The sequence below is a fragment of the Episyrphus balteatus genome, chromosome 1 (assembly GCF_945859705.1).
Source record: "Episyrphus balteatus chromosome 1, idEpiBalt1.1, whole genome shotgun sequence".
Lineage (NCBI taxonomy): Eukaryota > Metazoa > Arthropoda > Insecta > Diptera > Syrphidae > Episyrphus > Episyrphus balteatus.
In genome coordinates, this window is record NC_079134.1 from 81,801,383 (window position 1) to 81,821,995 (window position 20,613).

Below are 20,613 nucleotides of genomic sequence, written 5' to 3' on the forward strand. Positions count from 1 at the left end.
TTGAGACGCAAATGGTCGTTTGGGCCCATTGTGCGCCGGGCGCCCTTATGTGAATATATTCTTTCCATTTGCTTAGAATGCGCAAGTTATTTTTGAAATAGAGCATATAAACTGTTTTTTAGACCAAAAAATTACGCTTTCTGCATCATTTTATTAAGTTTTCCATCCAGAAATACGTTTGAAAATGTTCACTTTTGTACTTTTAAGCCAATCAAGTTAATGCTTAAATGCTAATATTATATTTTTTTATTTAAAAAAAAAAAACAAAAATAACGTGTTTCATAAAAAATATAAATTTTCACGTAGATAAAACGTTGCGCCTTGCGAAAAACCATCTTACTGCGCTCCTGACTTTTCGTCAAGAAATGGCCGAGTTAATGATTTTTGACGTCATAACGCACCGAATGCACCACTGGGCGACGAGGAGAATGGTAAATAGTCAAATCCCTCTTGACTGACAGATTTTCAAATCTTTAACGAGTTCATAGCATTCACTGATTGTGTCAACCTCATTTTTAATTCAAATTTGGTAAAAATATTAATTTACCAAATAGTATAAAATAAAAAAAAAATCGTAAATCTAGGAATTTTGCCATATTTCGACAAATTTCAAAACGCATTTGCGACCCGAAGTCCTTACCCAATTTGAACAATTTTTTTTTCTACTTAATATTTAGCTTATATAAACTTCAACATATCTTACCATATCATTGAAAGCCAGAAGAAGCTTATGATGAGAATGAAAGTCGAGTTTACAGTAAATAACATTAGAGTTTACGCAATCCGCCGTAAATTTTGCCAATGGTATAATTTATTTGATATTCTGCCGAAAGAGAACTGTTGACTTTATAATTAAGACTAGTCACTGTGCTCATAAATTTAAGCTTCACTTGAGAAAGATAAACTGTCGGTAAGAGTAAAGTATTAAACTGTCTTTTAAAGGTTAGTCCATTGTTTTGGAACCATTTGAATATTTCAAAAAGATCCTTATGCCACCCAAACTTGTAAAACAAAATAATTTTTTTTAGAAATAACAAAATCAATTTTTTGAACGATTGTTTTATTATTTCATCCAAAAACTATTTGATCAAAATAGGGGCTGAAGATGATCCCATGAATAATGCAGCTTTTGTTCTAATCTCCCCTCATTTAAAATTGAAATAATTATAGTCGATCAAACAAAAATTCATCAGATTCATGATTCATTAATGTTGTTTTTTGAAATCACTTTTCTGCAAACGTAGTAATGTGAAAACTGAAATTCAAAATTGGATGTGTCATTGGGTTGATTTAGAAGAATAGTCTAATAGCCGATTTCATAAAGCCCTTTAAATATTTATCTGGCTTTTACGTCCTAAAATGACGTTTGTTCCATACAAAAAACGTCATTTAAAAATTTAAAAGCCATTTAAATGTTTATGAAATCAGTCATAAGTTTAATAAAAATTTAAAAGCACCTCTTACAGTGGCGTATCCAGAAAAAAATTTGGAGGGGGCTGGAAAATTTTTCATACATTTTTTTGAGGGAAATGTACGAAAAAATGTTCTCTCCTTTTTATTAATCTTTGATAGAGAGTGAAGTACTGCGGTACTGAAAGTGGTATAGTAGCATTTTACTGCTCTCGACAGCTTCGTACTACTGTCTCCTCCTTTCACATCCAAAGTCGTGTTTCATCAATGTTCTTGTATCCCAAACATTTTACACAAGCAGTTGAGTCATACGTCTTAAAAAAACACTTTATTTCGTGCTAAATTCAAAACAGTTTACAGATTTATTCCTATCAAGTCTAGTTTTTGAGCTATACTCATAATTATTTTCGGTATAAGCACCCATGTTCCGCTATTCGACCGAAAGTGAATTGAAATCACTTTCAAATGTCACGTGAAATGAAAAAATATCATATTCTTCATTTCGATAGATTTCGAAAACTTTGAAATTGCTCCTAACTGGAGGATCATCTATTTTTATTTTGTTTCTAAAGTGAAATTATTGCTGCTTTTTATTGTCAATTTTAATGAAAAAACGCAGAGTTTAAAAGAAAAAATAAGAAGACACATTTTTCGGGACAAATCAGATAACAAATATGTATGTAAGTGAAATGCAGAACATGGGCAATATTATTGCAAATTTTAAAAGAAAAATTAATTAGGTAAAGTACAAAGCGAATGAGGTTGCAAACTCAGGGAGCAATTCTCCCCTATAGAATAGTACATAATGCAAACACAGGCAGTGGTGAATTATAGTATTTCATGCCTCATGTATTTTGTATTAAATTAACAAAAAATAAATATTACAAAATAGTAAAACTATAAGTTTTGATAGCATTTTATCCAAAAAGTTCAGAATCAATGAAAAATGCACCAAATTCACTAACAGAAACAAAGTGAATTGAATTCGATCAGAAAATCTAAATGAGTGAAAAAATGCAGACAGAACTCCTAATTTCAAATTAGGCAAGTGAATGGGCAGAAAGTGAAATTTTCAATGAAATTCTTCTTGAAGTTTAATCCGAAATATGTATATATTTGTATGTTTTCGTAAAATATTGCTTTTTTAATCCAAATCAGAAGCACAAACTGGAATGTCCTTAAAGAAACCATTAGTAATGTTGACCACTAAGATTTTGAGATATCGAAAATTTCTATTTCCAATATCAACGAGAAAAATATTATTTTTGGAAAAAAAAAGTAAATATGCATAAGGCGATAAAAGCATGTTGAGATTTCATAAGAAATTTTACGTCAAAACACTAAAAAAAAAATGATCTGAAGAATTCCGAAATGGACTAAAGTCCGAAAAAAAATTACCCCAACCCTCAACGTCAGCTACAGCTCTTACTCAAACAAATACAAACAGCCGTTTCAGAATTTGGAGGGGGCTCGACCATCTGAGCTGCCTCTTTATCTTTAATATTTATGAGCAAGCTTCAGTGAATCATGCATATTATGAAGAAATCAGCTAAATAATATCATGATCTTCAAGGCCTGGCCACTGACCTCTTATGTATTTTATTTAAAAAAATCATAATTTTTACAAAAAAAATGTTCACACATTTATTTTCGCTTCTCTAAAGTTCGCAATATAGACGACAACTCAGCACAAACAAATTATGGATACAAACATCGACCAAAATCACTCTATTCAATTGAGTTGCTATCAGCAGAATAGTGGTAAGGCATATACTTTTTTATTTATTTACAATTATATTAAATTATATTTTGTATTTTAGCACAAATGGACACCTTACATGTTTATTTACCTAATAATATTCTTCGTACTATCAAATTCAATGAGTTAGTGGATGATGTTCGTAGAATCATTGAGAAAATTGTTCTGAATATAATACCGGGGCAAAAAGCAAACTCACAAAGCTATGCGTTGCGCTTACGTAATGTTATTACCAAAGAAGTCGTCTGGATATCCAGGGACACACCAATGACTCAAGTCTCGGCTCTTATATCGGATCCATCCTGTCCGAATACAGAATGTCCTTATAAAACATTGACCAACCGAAAGAAAGAACAGCAAAAGTCAGAAACTTTTGACACACACATTAATTTTGTTTGGAGGGCCGAGCTACGAGTTCGATATATTCCAAAAACCATTAAAGAGCTTTATGAAAAAGATAAAATAACATGTCAATTTTATTTGGATCAAGTAACTTAAATTGAAAATTCTTACTGTCGCTTTAATATGATATTCACTGGTTTTCCTTTATAGGTAAAACAAGACTACATTAATTCAAGCATAACAACTCCTGACCTCGATACTGCAATTCAATTGTGTTGTTTAGGAATAAGACATTACTTTAGGGATGCTATTAAAACGGAAGATAAAAAACACCATGTTGACTACATTGACAAAGAGATTGGTTTTAAATCTTTTTTACCACAAGCTGTGATACATAGCACTAAGCAAAAAAGTCTTAAGAAAATGATACAAACTGGTTATAAAAAAATTCACAATTTAAGTGATATCGAATATATACTGAAGTAGATTTATTTATTGTAGTTTACTTGTGTATTTTTATTTAAAGAACACATTATTTCAGATTTTTTGAACTATTGCAAACTCAGTATACTTTTGATCAAGAGCAGTTTACCGTAACTTTAAGTTCTGCGTGGAATATTTCTGGAATGTTGTTCATTGGGCCTAATATTGGTTGTTAACATGCATTTAATAATTTAATAACAAATAAAGAACTTTATATTTAACAGGAATCTCTTATCAAACTCATCCACAAACAGGGCTTACTAAAGTGGCTGATTTTCACAATATCGAGAACATAAAAACTTGCATTATATCGAAAGATAGCCACCAAATTGAAGATTGTCAAAAAAATTTGTCAAATGATCGACTTAAAAGTACACAAAAGTTTCCGAACATAGACAAACCAACTAAAAAACTAAATTGCAACTGCACAGATATTAAAACGCAGTTAAAAATGAAAACAAGTAGCAATGAAGAGGAACTAGTCATAAATTGTGTTGGATTCAATGTAAGTATGCTAGTTGTATAAAATTTAACATAATTCTAATAACATTTCATACAAAAAATTTATATATTTAATTCGATAAATACTAACTTTATATCTTAATATTAAATTTATATACTAAAAAACATTAAATACAATCAAAAATCATATAACAAGTAAAGATGTCACACGTAGAACAAAATTCTGTGCCAGAAAATTTCAAAAAGTAAAAAAATAAATCTTAGATCGGCTTAACTTTTGAGATAGTTTTGTATGGGAGCCAAAGTTTAGCTCGATCTGCATACTGATACTAGGGTTAAGGAAATAAGGAGGAAAAAATTAAGAAATTAATGGAATTTTTTTTTCTTTAAGAGCTTCAGAACTTAAGTGCCAGTTGTACAAAAGTGGATTAGCCCTGGTTCAGGAATTTAACTCGCCGATTTCGGCGGATTAACTGCGGGTCAACTTCGGTTCAAGCATGGATGTGGCCATTTTTTCATATATAGACCTTGGACCAGTGCTAAACCTCAGCTTTACTACCAATTTCAGAAAACAAAAGTTGCTGATCCACGGATTAAATATTTGTACAACTGACCCTAACAAAGCCAAAAGTAAAAATTATCTTTTTGGTGAAGTTGCCAGATTGCAATACAAAATGCGTTTATCAACTTTATTTAAATTTTTTACCCAGACAATTGTATTATTTCTGAAAAGAAATTAATAAACTAATAACACAGGTCGACAAAAATAAAAATATTTTTTGTGCTTGGGTTTAATTTGCACTTTTTGGGTTCATGGTAAACCAAAAAAATAGATAATCACCCTTTCCGCTCCTAAGATTTGCTTTTGTAGTGTTGGGAGCAAAAATACAATTTTCATACCCTGTGAGCCTAACTCGAGTCTTATGAGCTATAGTGCAAGAACCGTGCATTGTACAAAAAAAACTGTTAAGGTATAAAATGTAGATAATATAAAGCTCTACATTTTTGGCAAAGCACTTTATTCGACTTAAATTATAAGAAAAAAGTTATGATGAATACAAGGGTTTTTTGCTCCGAAAGACCCTGTTTTGTTGAGTTCAAACTGTAATATTTTTTTATCTAACTTCAACTTTGGCAACTTTTATACTTTTTTGAAAACTGCAATAGTGGGACAAGTTTTAAAAATAATAAACCAGAGTCACACAATACAAATTTCTGTCGTCTTGTTGTTCTGAAATAAAAGTAAGAAATTGAGTTTTTATGAAATTCGGAACTGTTAATTAATTTGCAGAAAAATGGCATATGAAATAAAACATATGAAATAAAACATATTTTTTATTAATTAATTGTTTCTTATTGTTAGGCAATGTTTTCGTGAAAGAATTGTAAAAAACAAAAATCAATTATGGGCAGAGGAAGCAAAATACTGTTGCAACGTAGGGACTTTTCGAAATTTCACAAGAACTGTAACTATTTGGGATGAACAAGTTACCAAATTCTGAGAGATCTTAAGTTAGCCTATCAGCCCATTTCGTTTAATCCATTATTTTTTAGACACACTGTATATGCAATAAAATAATAAGAAAAAACTATACAAACAAATTAATTTAACTTTTCAATAAATAAAGAATTTCAATATGAACTAGTTTGGCTACGGTTTGGATACAGTTATTTATGTAAGCAGTTATTTTTGTATAGTAAAAATACCATCAGGGTGAATTACTTTTACCATAAATATTGAAAATAGAAGGTATCAAATGATGCCTCAAGCTCCCATTTGATAAAAATTCTACCAAAACGAAAATTTTCGATTTAATTTTTCTTTTCTCTTCTTAAATTTCCCTTTTTTTATTTTTCTGAATATGAATATTAAAAAACAGCATTAAAATGAAGAAAACAAAACAAAAATCAGCCAAATCGGTAAAGACCTTCTCGAGTTTTTGCCAAAATTACGCACGACAATTTTTGTAAAAGACAGATTTACTTGAAAACTGGAAATTGCTCTGCTGACCTCAAAAGCAAATTAAAAAAAAAAAAAATATTTTCCAGATGAGTATCAATATATCTATCATAATTTCATAGTCACAACCCAAGCAGAAATTTCGTGTTGACCTGTGTAATCAGTTACACCTACCCTTTTATGTTTTCCAATGGACGAATTTCATTTTCTACAAATATAGACATTGACGTTTATATTTTTGATGATTCATTAGCATGAAATAATAGCCCCTTTAAAATAAAAAAAACTTGTTAACTACTACCAAAATTTTATTTCCGTTCATACAAATTTTTCCCTACGCCTCACATAGGAGTATTCTGGTCGAAAAGCTGGACAAAAGTCGATTTTCTAAAAATCAAAATTTTGAATAAATTTTTTTACAAAGCGGATGATAAATATACATGGGCTCATATGGTGCACTTCTTTTTTTTTGTGGTAAAGTGTGTGGTGTGACAAAAAAAAGTTCAAAGTCAGCTGTTTATTTTCTGGATTTTATTTATTTGTGGTGATTTGGTGAGTGTTGTTAGGAGATTGATTGTGAGCGAGTGTGCTTTTAAATATAAAGTTTTGGAAATATTAAATAACGAAGAAAAAATAACTAAAATAATAAAAAATTATTAAAATTATTTTTATTTTAAGTGGAGCGATTGAATATAATTCAATTTATAAGTTCAAGTGACCTCAACTCCAAAAATTTATAAAGCGTTTCGCCCAGGTACGACAGTGGGCTCATCAGTTAGATCTGTCGTACCCTTACTAAGACGCCTTATTTTGGTCGATGTTTACCGACACTATATAAAACTCACAGCATGAATATACTGTGAATTTTAATATTCTAAGGGAATTTGTTTAAATTCAGACATTTAGAAAATGTATGCCCGTGGTCAGGCTAATATAATAACTAAGAAAAGTAACTAAAATAATAAAAAATTATTAAAATTATTTTTATTTTAAGTGGAGCGATTGAATATAATTCAATTTATAAGTTCAAGTGACCTCAACTCCAAAAATTTATAAAGCGTTTCGCCCAGGTACGACAGTGGGCTCATCAGTTAGATCTGTCGTACCCTTACTAAGACGCCTTATTTTGGTCGATGTTTACCGACACTATATAAAACTCACAGCATGAATATACTGTGAATTTTAATATTCTAAGGGAATTTGTTTAAATTCAGACACTGATGAGCCCACCGATTGATTAAATTGATAAACCTTTAATTTCATTACCCACAATCTTTTGGACTTTTCGGTTAAAAAAATTTTTGGTAATCTTAAAGAGTAGATATACTACTAATATTATTAATATTATTATTATTATGTCAATTATAAGTAAGTTAGAACTCATTATGTTGTTATTACTGTTATTATTATTATTGGTCACAACGACCTCTTCTTTGGAACTTTTACCTCCCATTATCTTTTTATATAAATGTATATGTAAGAATTTTTTGATTTAAAAGGAATTTACATATGCTTTTTTTTGCTATCTATATTTTTTTTTTTTTTTCATAGTAAAAATATTTTTCAAATATTTTCAAATACAATTTTTTTTTTTTATTTGTTGAAAAAGAAATTGAATCTGTTTGTTTTTTTTTTTTTGTTGAAAGCTAAAAATATTGATTTAAGAGTTTTTATCATAGTACGACCTGTTTTTCTGAGTCAAAATTATTGTCTTGATCCGTTGAATTTTGGTGTATATGTATGTACTGCATTTTTATTTTTTTGTTGGGCATTTGTTAAATTTTCATCTTCTTTGAATCTTCGTCATCGGAAATAACAATTTAATTTGTATTAGTTTTAATATCTGGAAATATCCTTCGGTCTCAGTTTCTATCTATGGACTGGCAAGATTCACCTAATGCCAGCCTGGCAAGATCGCCATGCAACGTTCGTCGCCCTACCTCCTCTAAAAAGCTATGGGGGATTTAGGCTTCCCCAAGCCGAATGAAATTGATGGCTAGGTAGAGCATAACGGCTATGCTTCGAGTTTAAGAGTGATTTTTATTGAACAAAACTTATGAAACATTTTCTTACACACTAAGAACTTAAATCCATTCATACATTCACTCAAACATACACATAATATTTAATGTTCATATTGAACCCAAACATTCGACAGCATACTTGCCATGTCATCAAATTAATAGCCAATATGCATACCCCTTATTAGATGTAAACAAAATATATCCAATGCATATAAAGAATATAGTGCATTGAACCTTATTAGGTAGATACACTGACCAGAGTGGAAGTAATCTGAAACGTCAGCGCGTGCAAGATACTACAAGGTGCATTAGGTTGACCATGAATGAAATGCGAGTGCATTTGAGAAATATATTTACTATTGTAAAGTGAAGTGTTAAAGTCAATGACCAAAGTGTATTGTTTATGTCGCAGTGATCTTTTGTGTCAATGACTGGAATGGATTATTAATAATTAAAAAAATAATTAATAATTAAAAAAAATGCAATATGATAAATCAAGAAAGCTTATGATGAACTATATTATAAGTGTTATTTATAATGTATATATTTTTTTTTTGTTGTCATTCTGGCAGACGGCTCAAGCCATGCTAATAAGATTTTTGTTTAAATAATTGTTATACATGTATGTAAAATTTTTTAATAAAAATCATCTATCTATCTATCTATCTATCTATCTATCTATCTATCTATCTATCTATCTATCTATCTATCTAATTATATGATCGCGAGTGTGATCCCTTCACACCACCCTTCTCGGAGGAAAAAAAGGAGAAATCATGGCATGTCTTGATTTCTTCTTTTACGCGTCACTTGTATAATAGTGAATTTGAGTTTAAGAACTATTAACAATTTTTTTTTTATTTTTTTTTTTTTTTTATTATGTGTATGCTGATAGTATGTTTGACTGTATGTTTATAATGTTATATATTTCTTTTCTTATTCATTTTATAATTAACGTTTTTTTAGGTAGTTACGTATTCTTTTATATGAAGTGACTAATTTAATATATTTTTCTTCTTACAAATATCACTTATTATCTATGCTTTACTTCTTATATTATATAGGTTACAAATATTACTTATTATCTATGACCTCGATTAAAATTAAATAAAATGGTACTTAACTTTGTACGTACATACATACATATTTATGTAATTATTTTTCGGAAGTACTTCCTTCCCCTTTTTTTTTTTTTGATTTCGTTTTAATCATTAATCATATTAATGTTAAATATATGTAAAATTGTAGGACCAGGTTTTCGTCCTTGATGTTTGTGGGTGTGACTACACACTATTGTGTAGTATCAGTTCTCAAATTATCTGCCACAAATCTAGAAATCGCAGCTTAGTTTATTTATTCTGAGGCGCTTATACTGTCCGAAGACCGCAGTAAACGTTGAACAGATAAACGAACAAAGGTATTAAACAAAAGAAAATTGAATCACCAACAAAGATGAATGAAAAGACGTTTTGTTGTTTTTTTCAAATATATATACAAACAATTTTATTAATAAAATAATTGAGTAATTTTAATTACGTTAAATGAAGTGAGTTGGCAACCATAAACTTCGTTGAACTATATTTCATAAAATTATCTAGGCGCTTTGAAGAAAACGTCGTAAATAATAAAAAATAATTAAACGATTCAAGGTTGGCTTACAATTAAAGCCACTCCCCCTGGTGTGATACTTTTTTGAGAACGTTAGCGCTAGGCAACCTTTGCTCAACGAAATATCAAACAAGAGTGATTTGTTTTGAATCAAGCTCAGCCTTTTATATGATTTTTGAAATAATTTTAAATCAATGAAATATATGATTACAAACATAAAGTATTTTAAAGTGATTAAACATAAAGTATTAATTTACAATATTGAACATTGAAATGAGAATTATTTGAATTAACAGTAAATGGATGTCTTATAAAATGGTTTTAGTCTATTCCTGTGTACTGTCATTTTTTTATTATCGTATTTGATATCACAATTTACACCGTTTTCAGACAAAATTTCATATGGTCCTATATATATTGGATCTAATTTCTTTCTAAACTTCCTTTTTCAAAACTACTACTCTTCGTTTGTCCCTCCCTATCATATTTATCTTTTCTAACATTTTTCTTCTTAATAAGCGTTTCTCGAGCGTCTTTATGGGCAACTTGTAATTTATGTTTGAGGTCAATTACGTAATCGTCATAGTTGTACACCGGTTCCATTTGTTTTGCCAGGTTTTTTGGCAAGCTACACTGCTTTCCGAATATTAATTCAAACGGCGTGTAGCCTGTTTCTGAGTGTACAGATGTGTTGTAACAGAAAACGTAATATGGCAACCAAGTGCTCCAGTCTGTGTGTTTTTCTGAGACATAACTTCTGCGATACGCGCCTAAAACCTTATGTGAATTTTCTAAAGCTCCTATACTCTCATGATGGTACGCAGTAGATTGTAATTGTTCTATTTCCAAAAGCTTACAGATACCCTTGAGAACCTGGTTTATAAATTCGGTTCCATGGTCAGATGCTATTGTATGTGGTACTCCGTATCTTAGAATAAAACCTTCTACTAGAGTTTTGGCTACCGTGTTTGAATCTATATTTGGAATTGGTAAGGCTTCGATAAATTTTGTCAGTTCATCTTGTATGGTGAGTATGTATTTAGATCCATCTTCAGATTCTTCTAAAGGACCTACAAGGTCTATGAATATTTTGTCAAAACCTGATTCTGCTGTTGATGTGATAGTCATAGGTTGTTTTTTCGGTTGGCTATATTTGTTTCGTTGACATACTGGGCAGTGCTTAACGTACATATGTCGTCACACCGTTTTGCATTCCTGTCTAAAAAGTATGTTAGTTTAATCGTTTAAAGCATGTGGATTATTTTTCATGTCCACTTATTGGTAATATGCGTACTAATTTCTTTTTCTGAGGATCGGTTATTTCAATACATTTGTTTATGAGGTGCACCTTTACATTATTTTTTTTAAACATTTCTCCTAATATTTTCTGTAACTCGTGAATTTTGTATTCTCGACGGCCGTCTACGAGTATTTTTTTTAATTTTTTCTTTTGTACAATGTGGAATTATAACTTTGGTTTTGCAATTTTTTTTGTTTTTGTTTTTGTTTCTGTTTTTTTTTTTTTTTTTTTTACATAAGTATATTTTTTTTTATATAATAATAACATATCTATTCGAAATCTATTTTCAAACATTTTTATTTTTGTATTGTTATTCATTTTGGCAAACAATAAAAATTAAGTCGGAAAGGAATAAAATTTATAAATGAAAATTACTTATTACTTAAATAAACAAAATTTTTTTTTTATAGGTATAAACATTGATATTTTTTTTTATTAAATTAATATATTATTTATTGAATATTTGTCTTTCTGAACGTTTTAAGTTTACATTGATTTAAAATTATATTAAAAAGGCATTTTATTGAACTAATGATGGCAAAACAAAGATTATACACAGTAAATTTTTATTAATTTTTTTTTATTGACATGAATATTTATAAATGTATGCAAATCTTTTACTTTTTATATTGTACCTATTGATTCTTTTTTATAAATTTTGCATTTTTTTGTAATTTTGATTTTTTTTTTTTTTTAGAAATTGTTATCTGCTTGTTTATTATTAAAAATTTTTTTTGTTATGATATGATTTTTCAAAAGCTTACAAAAATCATTGATTTTTGTTTGATTGATGTTTTTCTGAATCGAATTTATTGTCGTTGTCTGTACAAATAGATTGAAGTTGAACATACGGCTTCTCTGATTTTACTGCTTCTTGATTCATATCGACTTCAGCTTGATTCATAGGAATTTGTGGCAATCCTGGAGTCATTCTGAACCTTTGTGAATCCCCTTTTGTTTGTGAGATTTCGATATTAAATGTTGAGCTTTGCTGCTTATGTACTAAATTTAAATTTTCTTCTTTTCTTGATACTAATAGAGGAGATGGCAAATTTGAGTCTTCTTCATCAGAAATAAGAATTGAGACTCCGCCTTCGAAAATTTCGAGTATGTGCGTAGGGATATCCATTGTACTTTTAAGTCTCTCGTACCTTCGTCTTATATAGTTATTGCAGGAACTCAGGTGCCATTCGTCAAGGGTTGCATGATGTTTCTTTTTAAGCCAATGGGGCAATATTTCATATTTGTACTGAGCTATGAGTTCCAAGTCAAATAGATAACTCAAGAAAGGAATGAATTTTTCGAGATCATTAAACTTTCTCTTAAGTATTGTATGGTTTTTTATATCAATTTCGGGATCGTCAACGGAGAGATCAATAACTTTCATTTTCAAAGTATATTTTGTTTAAATTATACCTTTTAGTTTTAGTTTTTTTTGTTTTTAAATTTAGTTTTTTAATGCATATATATTAGGGTGCTTCTTAAAAATCAATTTTCGAAATTTTAATGGGACACCCTTTCATTTTGTTCTTCTTGCCTTAAAAATAAATTGGGTAAACTTTGGTCCAGTTTAAACACGTTCTAGGGGTCGCTATTTTTCAAAGTTTTGAAAAATACACCAAATTTTGTTTTTTTTTTCTCAAAAAATTTTAAAATTTGTAATCAGAATTAAGTACTTTATATTAAATCCTTAACTGTTTTGAAAGAAATTTTGATAAAAATATAGTGGAATAAAAATGAAGGTTTGATTTTGAATATTTTTGAATTTGCCATTTTTTTTGTGTTATTCTGTAGAATAGCTAACTGAGTGATCTTTCTTAATTGAAAAATTCAATGATTTTATCTAATTGTTTATGAACCTATAAACTTTATTCGACAGTGACTGTTTATTAGAAGATTGAAAAATCGGGTCTTAAGCGTACTTTGTATTGTAACAAAAAAAATTTTGTTGAAATTGATCTTTTTTTTTTACTTAAATCTTTCGTGAATGGTAGCGACCCCTAAATTTTTATATTAAAATCGGAAAAAAATACCATATACTATGCTTATATGGTAGAACATAATGCAGGGGTGTCCCATTAAAAAATCGAGAAAAAGATTTTTTCGACCATATAAGAAGCACCCTAATATATATTTTAAATTGATAAACCTTTGATTTCATTACCCACAATCTTTTGGACTTTTCGGTTAAAAAAATGTTTGGTAATCTTAAAGAGTAGATATACTACTAATATTATTAATATTATTATTATTATGTCAATTATAAGTAAGTTAGAACTCATTATGTTGTTATTACTGTTGTTATTATTATTGGTCACAACGACCTCTTCTTTGGAACTTTTACCTCCCATTATCTTTTTATATAAATGTATATGTAAGAATTTTTTGATTTAAAAGGAATTTACATATGCTTTTTTTTTTGCTATCTATATTTTTTTTTTTCATAGTAAAAATATTTTTCAAATAGTTTTTAAATACAATTTTTTTTTTTTTATTTGTTGAAAAAGAAATTGAATCTGTTTGTTTTTTTTTTGTTGAAAGCTTCGGCTTCCCCAAGCCGAATGAAATTGAAATCGGCTAGATAGAGCCTGTCTTTAAGGAAGAGTATGAAATGAAAACAAAAGCCAGAGTTAACGGCTATGCATCGAGTTTAAGAGTGATTTTTATTGAACAAAACTTATGAAACATTTTCTTACACACTAATGTCGTTTTCTTTCACTCCAATGAGAGTACCCTTTTAGTACTTATTTTTGCACTTTTGAAGGTTTTGTGTTCTTTGACGCCACAAAAGTGTAAAAAAAAATTACTCCGGAGTAATTTTAGTACTACGGAGTACCCCGGATTTACTCCACATTTTTAGTCAGATTTACACCGATTTGCACACGGACTTGCACACACACTTATGAATTTGAAGTTTGACATTTCAAAATTTTGTTTGAAAATTGAAAAATGCGAAAAGTTTTTCTTTCAAACTCATTTGTTATTAACAAAAACAACCTTTATGAATATATTTTCTACTGTATTATATTCCGCCAGATATATTTCTTGCATTTTTTCGTTAATTCTTCACTTTTTCCAAAATGAAATTGAAAACCGAATAAAAAAAATTTTCAGCCAGTGTTCTTCATCAATAAAAAAAAAATCCTGTGCCATATAACAAAAAAATCCCATTTTTTGTCTGCGTTGATGGGATATTTTTATTTTACAATTATAAAATCAAACTAAGGGTGTGTGTCAATTAGGCTGAATTAACCGATCAGAAGCATAATGAAAAATATGCCAAAAGTAAAACTAAGTCCGCTTCTACACGAAGACGCAAAGCGCGAGACGCACAAGCAAGGGAGAAATAAAGTTCGAAAAAAGGAAAGGAAGATTTTCTACCGTGAGTCTCCGCTAAAAAAAATTTGTGACTCTTTTTGACGTTTCCCTTTGATTTGTTCATTTTTTTGCAGTTCTGCTTTATTTTATTTCGTCGGTTGCGGAATCTGCTTCGTCGGTTGTGTATTATTTTTGCGTGTATAGTAACGTTTTTAATTTATTCAAAAGCTTTCGTTGCACATAGACTCCACTAGAGTTGTTGTTTTTGTATATTTTGGTGTTTTTTTTCTTATGTGCATCTCGTGCGTCTACGTCTTCCAGTAGAAGACGTCATACGAAAACAAGAACAAAATAAAACCAAAGAAAATAACTGTCAAATTTGCGTCTTCAAAAAAATAATACGTGTAGAAGCGCGTGATGCGCCGAAACGAAAATCAAAAGGAAATTTGAAGATGATTTCTGCGCCTTGCGTCTTCGTGTAGAAGCAGACTTGTCAACGAACGCTTATTATGTCTGCTTTTACATGAAGACGCAAGGCGAATTTCCTTTTGATTTTCCCTTCGGTAAGTCGCGCTCTTCTACACGTAGTAATTTTTATAAGACGCAAATTTGACAGCTATTTTTTTTTTATTTATCTTGTTCTCGTTTTCGTATCTATTTTTATTTAAAAAAAAGCACCAAAATATACAAAAAACAACATCAGGGGGCTCTATGTGCAACAAAAACATTTAAATAAATTAATAAAAGTTAGTATACACCCAAATAATATACATCCGACGAAGCAAACTCTGCCACCGACGAAATCAATTAAAGCAAAACAGCAAAAAAAAGAACAAGATCAAAGAGAGACGTCAAAATGAGTCTCAAAATTTTCGACCGGAGACTCACAGGGTAAAAAATCTTCCATCCCTCTTTTTCGAACTTTCTTTCTCCCTTACTCTTCATTGAATCTTGACTCTTGCGTCTTCATGTAAAAGCAGACTATGCTTCATATGTTTTTAATATTAATTTTTTTTTTTTTCAATTCATAAAATGTTTTCCCTAGGCCTTTTATCACTATTTTTTTCAAGGAAATTATCCATTTTTGCCTTGTCACACACACAATCACAAAAAAAAAAAAATTACTCTCATTATGTTCTTTCACTCCAGAAAAAGGAGTAAAAATTTAGAGTACTCCTTAATAGAGTGAAAGAAAACGACATAAGAACTTAAATCTATTCATACATTCACTCAAACATACAGATAATATTTAATGTTCATATTGAACCCAAACATTCGACAGCATACTTGCCATGTCATCAAATTAATAGCCAATATGCATACCCCTTATTAGATGTAAACAAAATATATCCAATGCATATAAAGAATATAGTGCATTGAACCTTATTAGGTAGATACACTGACCAGAGTGGAAGTAATCTGAAACGTCAGAGCGTGCAAGATAGTACGGGGTGCATTAGGTTGACCATGAATGAAATGCGAGTGCATTTGAGAAATATATTTACTATTGTAAAGTGAAGTGTTAAAGTCAATGACCAAGGTGTATTGCTTATGTCGCAGTGATCTTCTGTGTCAATGACTGGAATGGATTATTAATAATTATATGATCGCGAGTGCGATCCCTTCACACCGGAAATAGATGTTAGTTCACCCCTGCTATCTTGTTAAGTACTTCCATTTAATACAATAAAACCGAAGTCTTCAGTACAAGTACGTCCAGAGACCCTCTTAAAGTATCAAACGTATGTGATGTGTTGTTCATCAGAGAGGCTGGATTTTGAAATTCACCGATTCTTGCATTTAAATCCCCTAATATTAAAACATGCTTAAAATCAATTTCATTCGGAAAAATTTGCAGCTCATTAAAATCGTTATTCCAGTTAGTGCAATTTAAATAGGTTGGAAGAATGTAAAATTGTTCATGCCTGTGATTTAACATTATAACAGTCTTTCTTCCTACAGATTTGAAACTAACAAAACTCTTTAAACTACATCTTATTGCTAACAAATATCCACCACTCGCTCTACCGAAAATGCTACTGCGGGTGGCGGGAATAAATTTAAATAAAAAAATCTTTGAAAAACTTGACAAATTGTGCTTCGTGACTTTCTTCAAAAAAAGTCTCTAACAGAATAATAATATCAAAACTAAAAAAAAGGTAAAAAATTTGGTATTGTTAATTTATTTTTAAGACCCGAACCATTACAACGTAAAAGGCGGCAACACTATTCTATAATTTATGATGACGTTGACTCCTCTGTATACAGTGTGAGTGTATACGTGTTAGAGTATCAAGTTGTCGTTCTAACAATTGACAGTAGTTCTCCATTGCAGTTATCCGTTGTACAAGATGTAGATTGTGTGCTTTGAGTGACTGCATTTGTGATGCAATTGCTTGAACATCATCTTTTTTAGCAATGTCCTCAAATTTGGGGAGAACGCAATCGTTAATGCAATCGAACAGCATTACTTTTAATTGATCGATAGACATATTTCCAACTGCCATACTATTTTTTTCGCGATGGAAATTGTATTTGAATTAGTTGATCTTCTCTACTTCGCTTTAGCTGCATATGCAATTTGTATTAACGGTGCACTGATGATTATGCCGTCGATAAAAGTTAATAATTTCATGTCTTGTGTGCGCAATTAAACAGGGAAAGTCTTGAATTCTCCGCAACTTAAGTTCAGTTGACGATTTCAAAAGTTTTTACAATAAATTAGACTTTTTATAAGTATAAATTAAACAAAAAAGGAGAACCGCATAGAACTCTGACTTTCTCTATAAATGAAATTGATGGATAATTGTTTTGACTTATTGGTTCTCTTAGAGAGCCCGATATATTATTTTTGGCGGTTTTTCGAGGTGGAGAATTATTATCATGAGAAGAAATATAGGAAGAGAATTCATTTCTCAGAGCGCTCACATTTAATACTAGTTCAATAAAAGTCTTTTTTCTAATATTATATCATATTCAGTATCATTAATGTCAGCACAGTTTATGTGGAATAAACGACCACAGAAAGATTCACATTTTGTGATGTACCTTGGATTCTATAGCTGAGGTATGTTCGTCGGGTCCAGGGTCAATCAAGGGAGGTACTGAACCTTGGCATATTAAAAGATCATTTATTCTTTTCAATCCTTTATTTATTCATAAAAACTTAATAATAAACACTACTTTACTTGTATGTTGGTAACTCTGGTGTTTTGATGAATTCGGCAACTCCGGTCTCTGCCCTGGTTTTGTATGTGTCGTAATGTTGGGTTCTAACCAGTTTTCAACAGAGTGACCTCTGGTTGTTCAACGATTTCTAACCGGTTCTTCAAGAGAGTTTCCTCTGATATTTTCTACGGCTTTTAACCGGTTGCTCTCAAAATTTCCTTCGGTTTTTCAACGACTCTTAATCGGTATAGCTTTAAGGTTTCCCTTAGCTTTTCAACGGCTTTGAACCGGTTGTTCACAGAGTTTCCTCTGGATTTCAACGACTTTTAATCGGTTTAGATGTAAGGTTTCCCTTAGCTTTTCAACGGTTTTGAACCGGTTGCTCACAGAGTTTCCTCTGGATTTCAACGACTTTTAATCGGTTTGTCTACGGTATGGTACCGCCTATACATAAACTTTAGATCCCTTACCGCTGGTGGGGGGAAATCTTCGGTATCCGTATGGTATTAGGCTTAAAGTTAAACACTCTCAACCTGCCTTTTGCTGGCCCTTCGGTGCACTTCGAATCATAAAACATAACAAAATTTCAGCTTATAGTAGGGCCCGTTTTACAAATAATTCGAGAGATTGGTATAATTATAAAAATTTGAGAAACCAGTACAAGTATGAGATAAATAAAGCAAAAAGTAACTTTATCAAAAATAAAATAAACAGTTCATCTGATCAGAAATCAATGTGGAGAAATATAAAACAATTTGTTCTTAAAGAAAAACAATCGGTAATCGCTGAAATAATGTTTGAAGGTGCAAATTATAGTAACAATTTAATTATAGCCAACAGATTCAATAAGTATTTTGTTGAAAGTATAACGGAAATCACCTCTTTATCAGGACCAATCTTGAGAGATCGACATCAGATTTTTCTTTCTTAACTTTGTAAAATCACTTTGGGGGAAGTTTAAACTTTTAATACTTTCCCATGTTTTTTTAGACCATAAGCTCATGAGGCTTCTTCTTAATCTCCGAACATGGTTTCTAGTATTCTAGACGGACACCATTTCAGAATTGGTATGACATTGCAGTCTCTGATTATGGGATACAGCGTATTTTTTAACAACTTCTGTAACCGTTTGTATTTTTAAGTCACGATGTAGATCGCTATTTCTTATGTACCAAGGTGCATTAACTATTCCACGAAGGACTTTGTTTTGGAATTTTTGGATGATTTCGGTATTTGTTTTCTTTGTACAGCCCCATAATTGGATACCATAGGTCCAAACATAGTTCATAGTTCTTTTATTGTATAATTATACTCAGTAAGATACAAAATCTTATAAATTAGAGCAAATTTCAGTATCTAAATACTATTTTTACAAAATTTGTGCTTTGAGTTATAAGTGGAAAAATGTACATTATGTATTAAATAATTAATATTAAGATTATTTAAGTGTTATCAAAAGAAAAAAAAAAGCTAATAATAAAAAATAATAAAAACATTCAGAAACTAGCGTCTTCCTCATCCCATCATAATCATCATCATCATCATCATCATCTTCTTCATCATCAACATCACCAAACAAGCACAGAGCTAGGAGAAGAGTTCTCTTAGCGTTTTTCCAAACATGGTCGGGCTGCTTATAATTTTAACAGAGCGAGGGAGGGAGTTCCATAAACAAATAGAATGCACATAAAACTGCCGTTCAGATACAAGGAATGTGTAACGTACTGGGATTATGTCGCATGATCTTTCAGAACGCGTAAAATTTATTTTATTATATAAGTATTCAGGCTGATGCGACTGTATGATATTGTGAAGCATGGTTAAGGTTCTTAACTTGAATAGATTATCAAGTGACATGCCATAGATAACCTTGGAAAAACTTGATATGTGGTCGTATCTCCTAAGACCATAAACATAACGCGTAATACTGTTGAATGCAACGTTGAGTTTTCGCTTGTGTTCGGAGTCACAATTACTAAACACCTCGCAACAAAAAAGCAAAAGGGGTACTAATAAGGTTTTGGCCAATATTAGGCGTGTTTTTAAAGGCATTATGTGATGAGACGCCCAGAGTAATCGCAGACCTCCATAGACCTTACCTAGTGTTTGATTTATATGGGTGTTCCAACTTAGCGTTTTATTAAATGTAAGCCCAAGATTTTTTACAGAATCAACGAACTCGATAGCACAGTTGTTCAAATATATCTGAGGAAAATATGAAGTATCAATTATGGATCTAGAGATGACTAAGCATTTAGTTTTTTTCGGATTTAAGCAAAGATCGTTTTTGCGGGACCACATAACGATAGCATTCAAATCCTCATTGATTTCATGCACACCATTCTCAAGCATACCTAGTTGAAAACTGTTGTATAATTGAACGTCATCAGCATACATGTGTACAGAAGAGTTTAACGGGCATGAAGGAAGATCATTAATATACATAGAAAACAGCAAAGGGCCCAAAATAGAACCCTGAGGGACACCTCTCTGCAAGGGGAGAAAACTTGACATAACATTGTTGGCAAATACTGCCTGCGATCGACCGGTTAAGTAGGAGAGAATAAGCTTGACTGATGGAAACGAGAAATGGAATTGATCTTTAAGTTTTTCGCAAAGTATGAAACGGTTGACGGTATCAAATGCCTTTGAAAAATAAAGGAGCGTTAATATAGTCACTTTATCTTTATCTAATTGATTTCTGATATTTTCAACGACGTCAATTAAAGCTGTAGTACAGCTGTGCTTAGGGCGAAAGCCTGATTGATTTATACACATC

The 20,613-nt window shown here is 30.7% G+C and overlaps 1 protein-coding gene across 1 annotated transcript in view; it reads left to right on the top strand.

The window, feature by feature from the left end:
* The window catches only part of LOC129907272 (focal adhesion kinase 1-like), a 237,538-nt gene that overhangs the window by 67,001 nt on the left and 149,924 nt on the right, over positions 1-20,613 (top strand). Inside the window, exons 2-6 of the mRNA XM_055983392.1 lie at positions 3,075-3,171; positions 3,231-3,658; positions 3,722-3,993; positions 4,053-4,162; positions 4,219-4,499. Of these exons, the coding sequence (XP_055839367.1) occupies positions 3,111-3,171; positions 3,231-3,658; positions 3,722-3,993; positions 4,053-4,162; positions 4,219-4,499 (1,152 nt within the window). The 5' untranslated portion in view covers positions 3,075-3,110. The remainder of the gene's footprint in view (positions 1-3,074; positions 3,172-3,230; positions 3,659-3,721; positions 3,994-4,052; positions 4,163-4,218; positions 4,500-20,613) is intronic.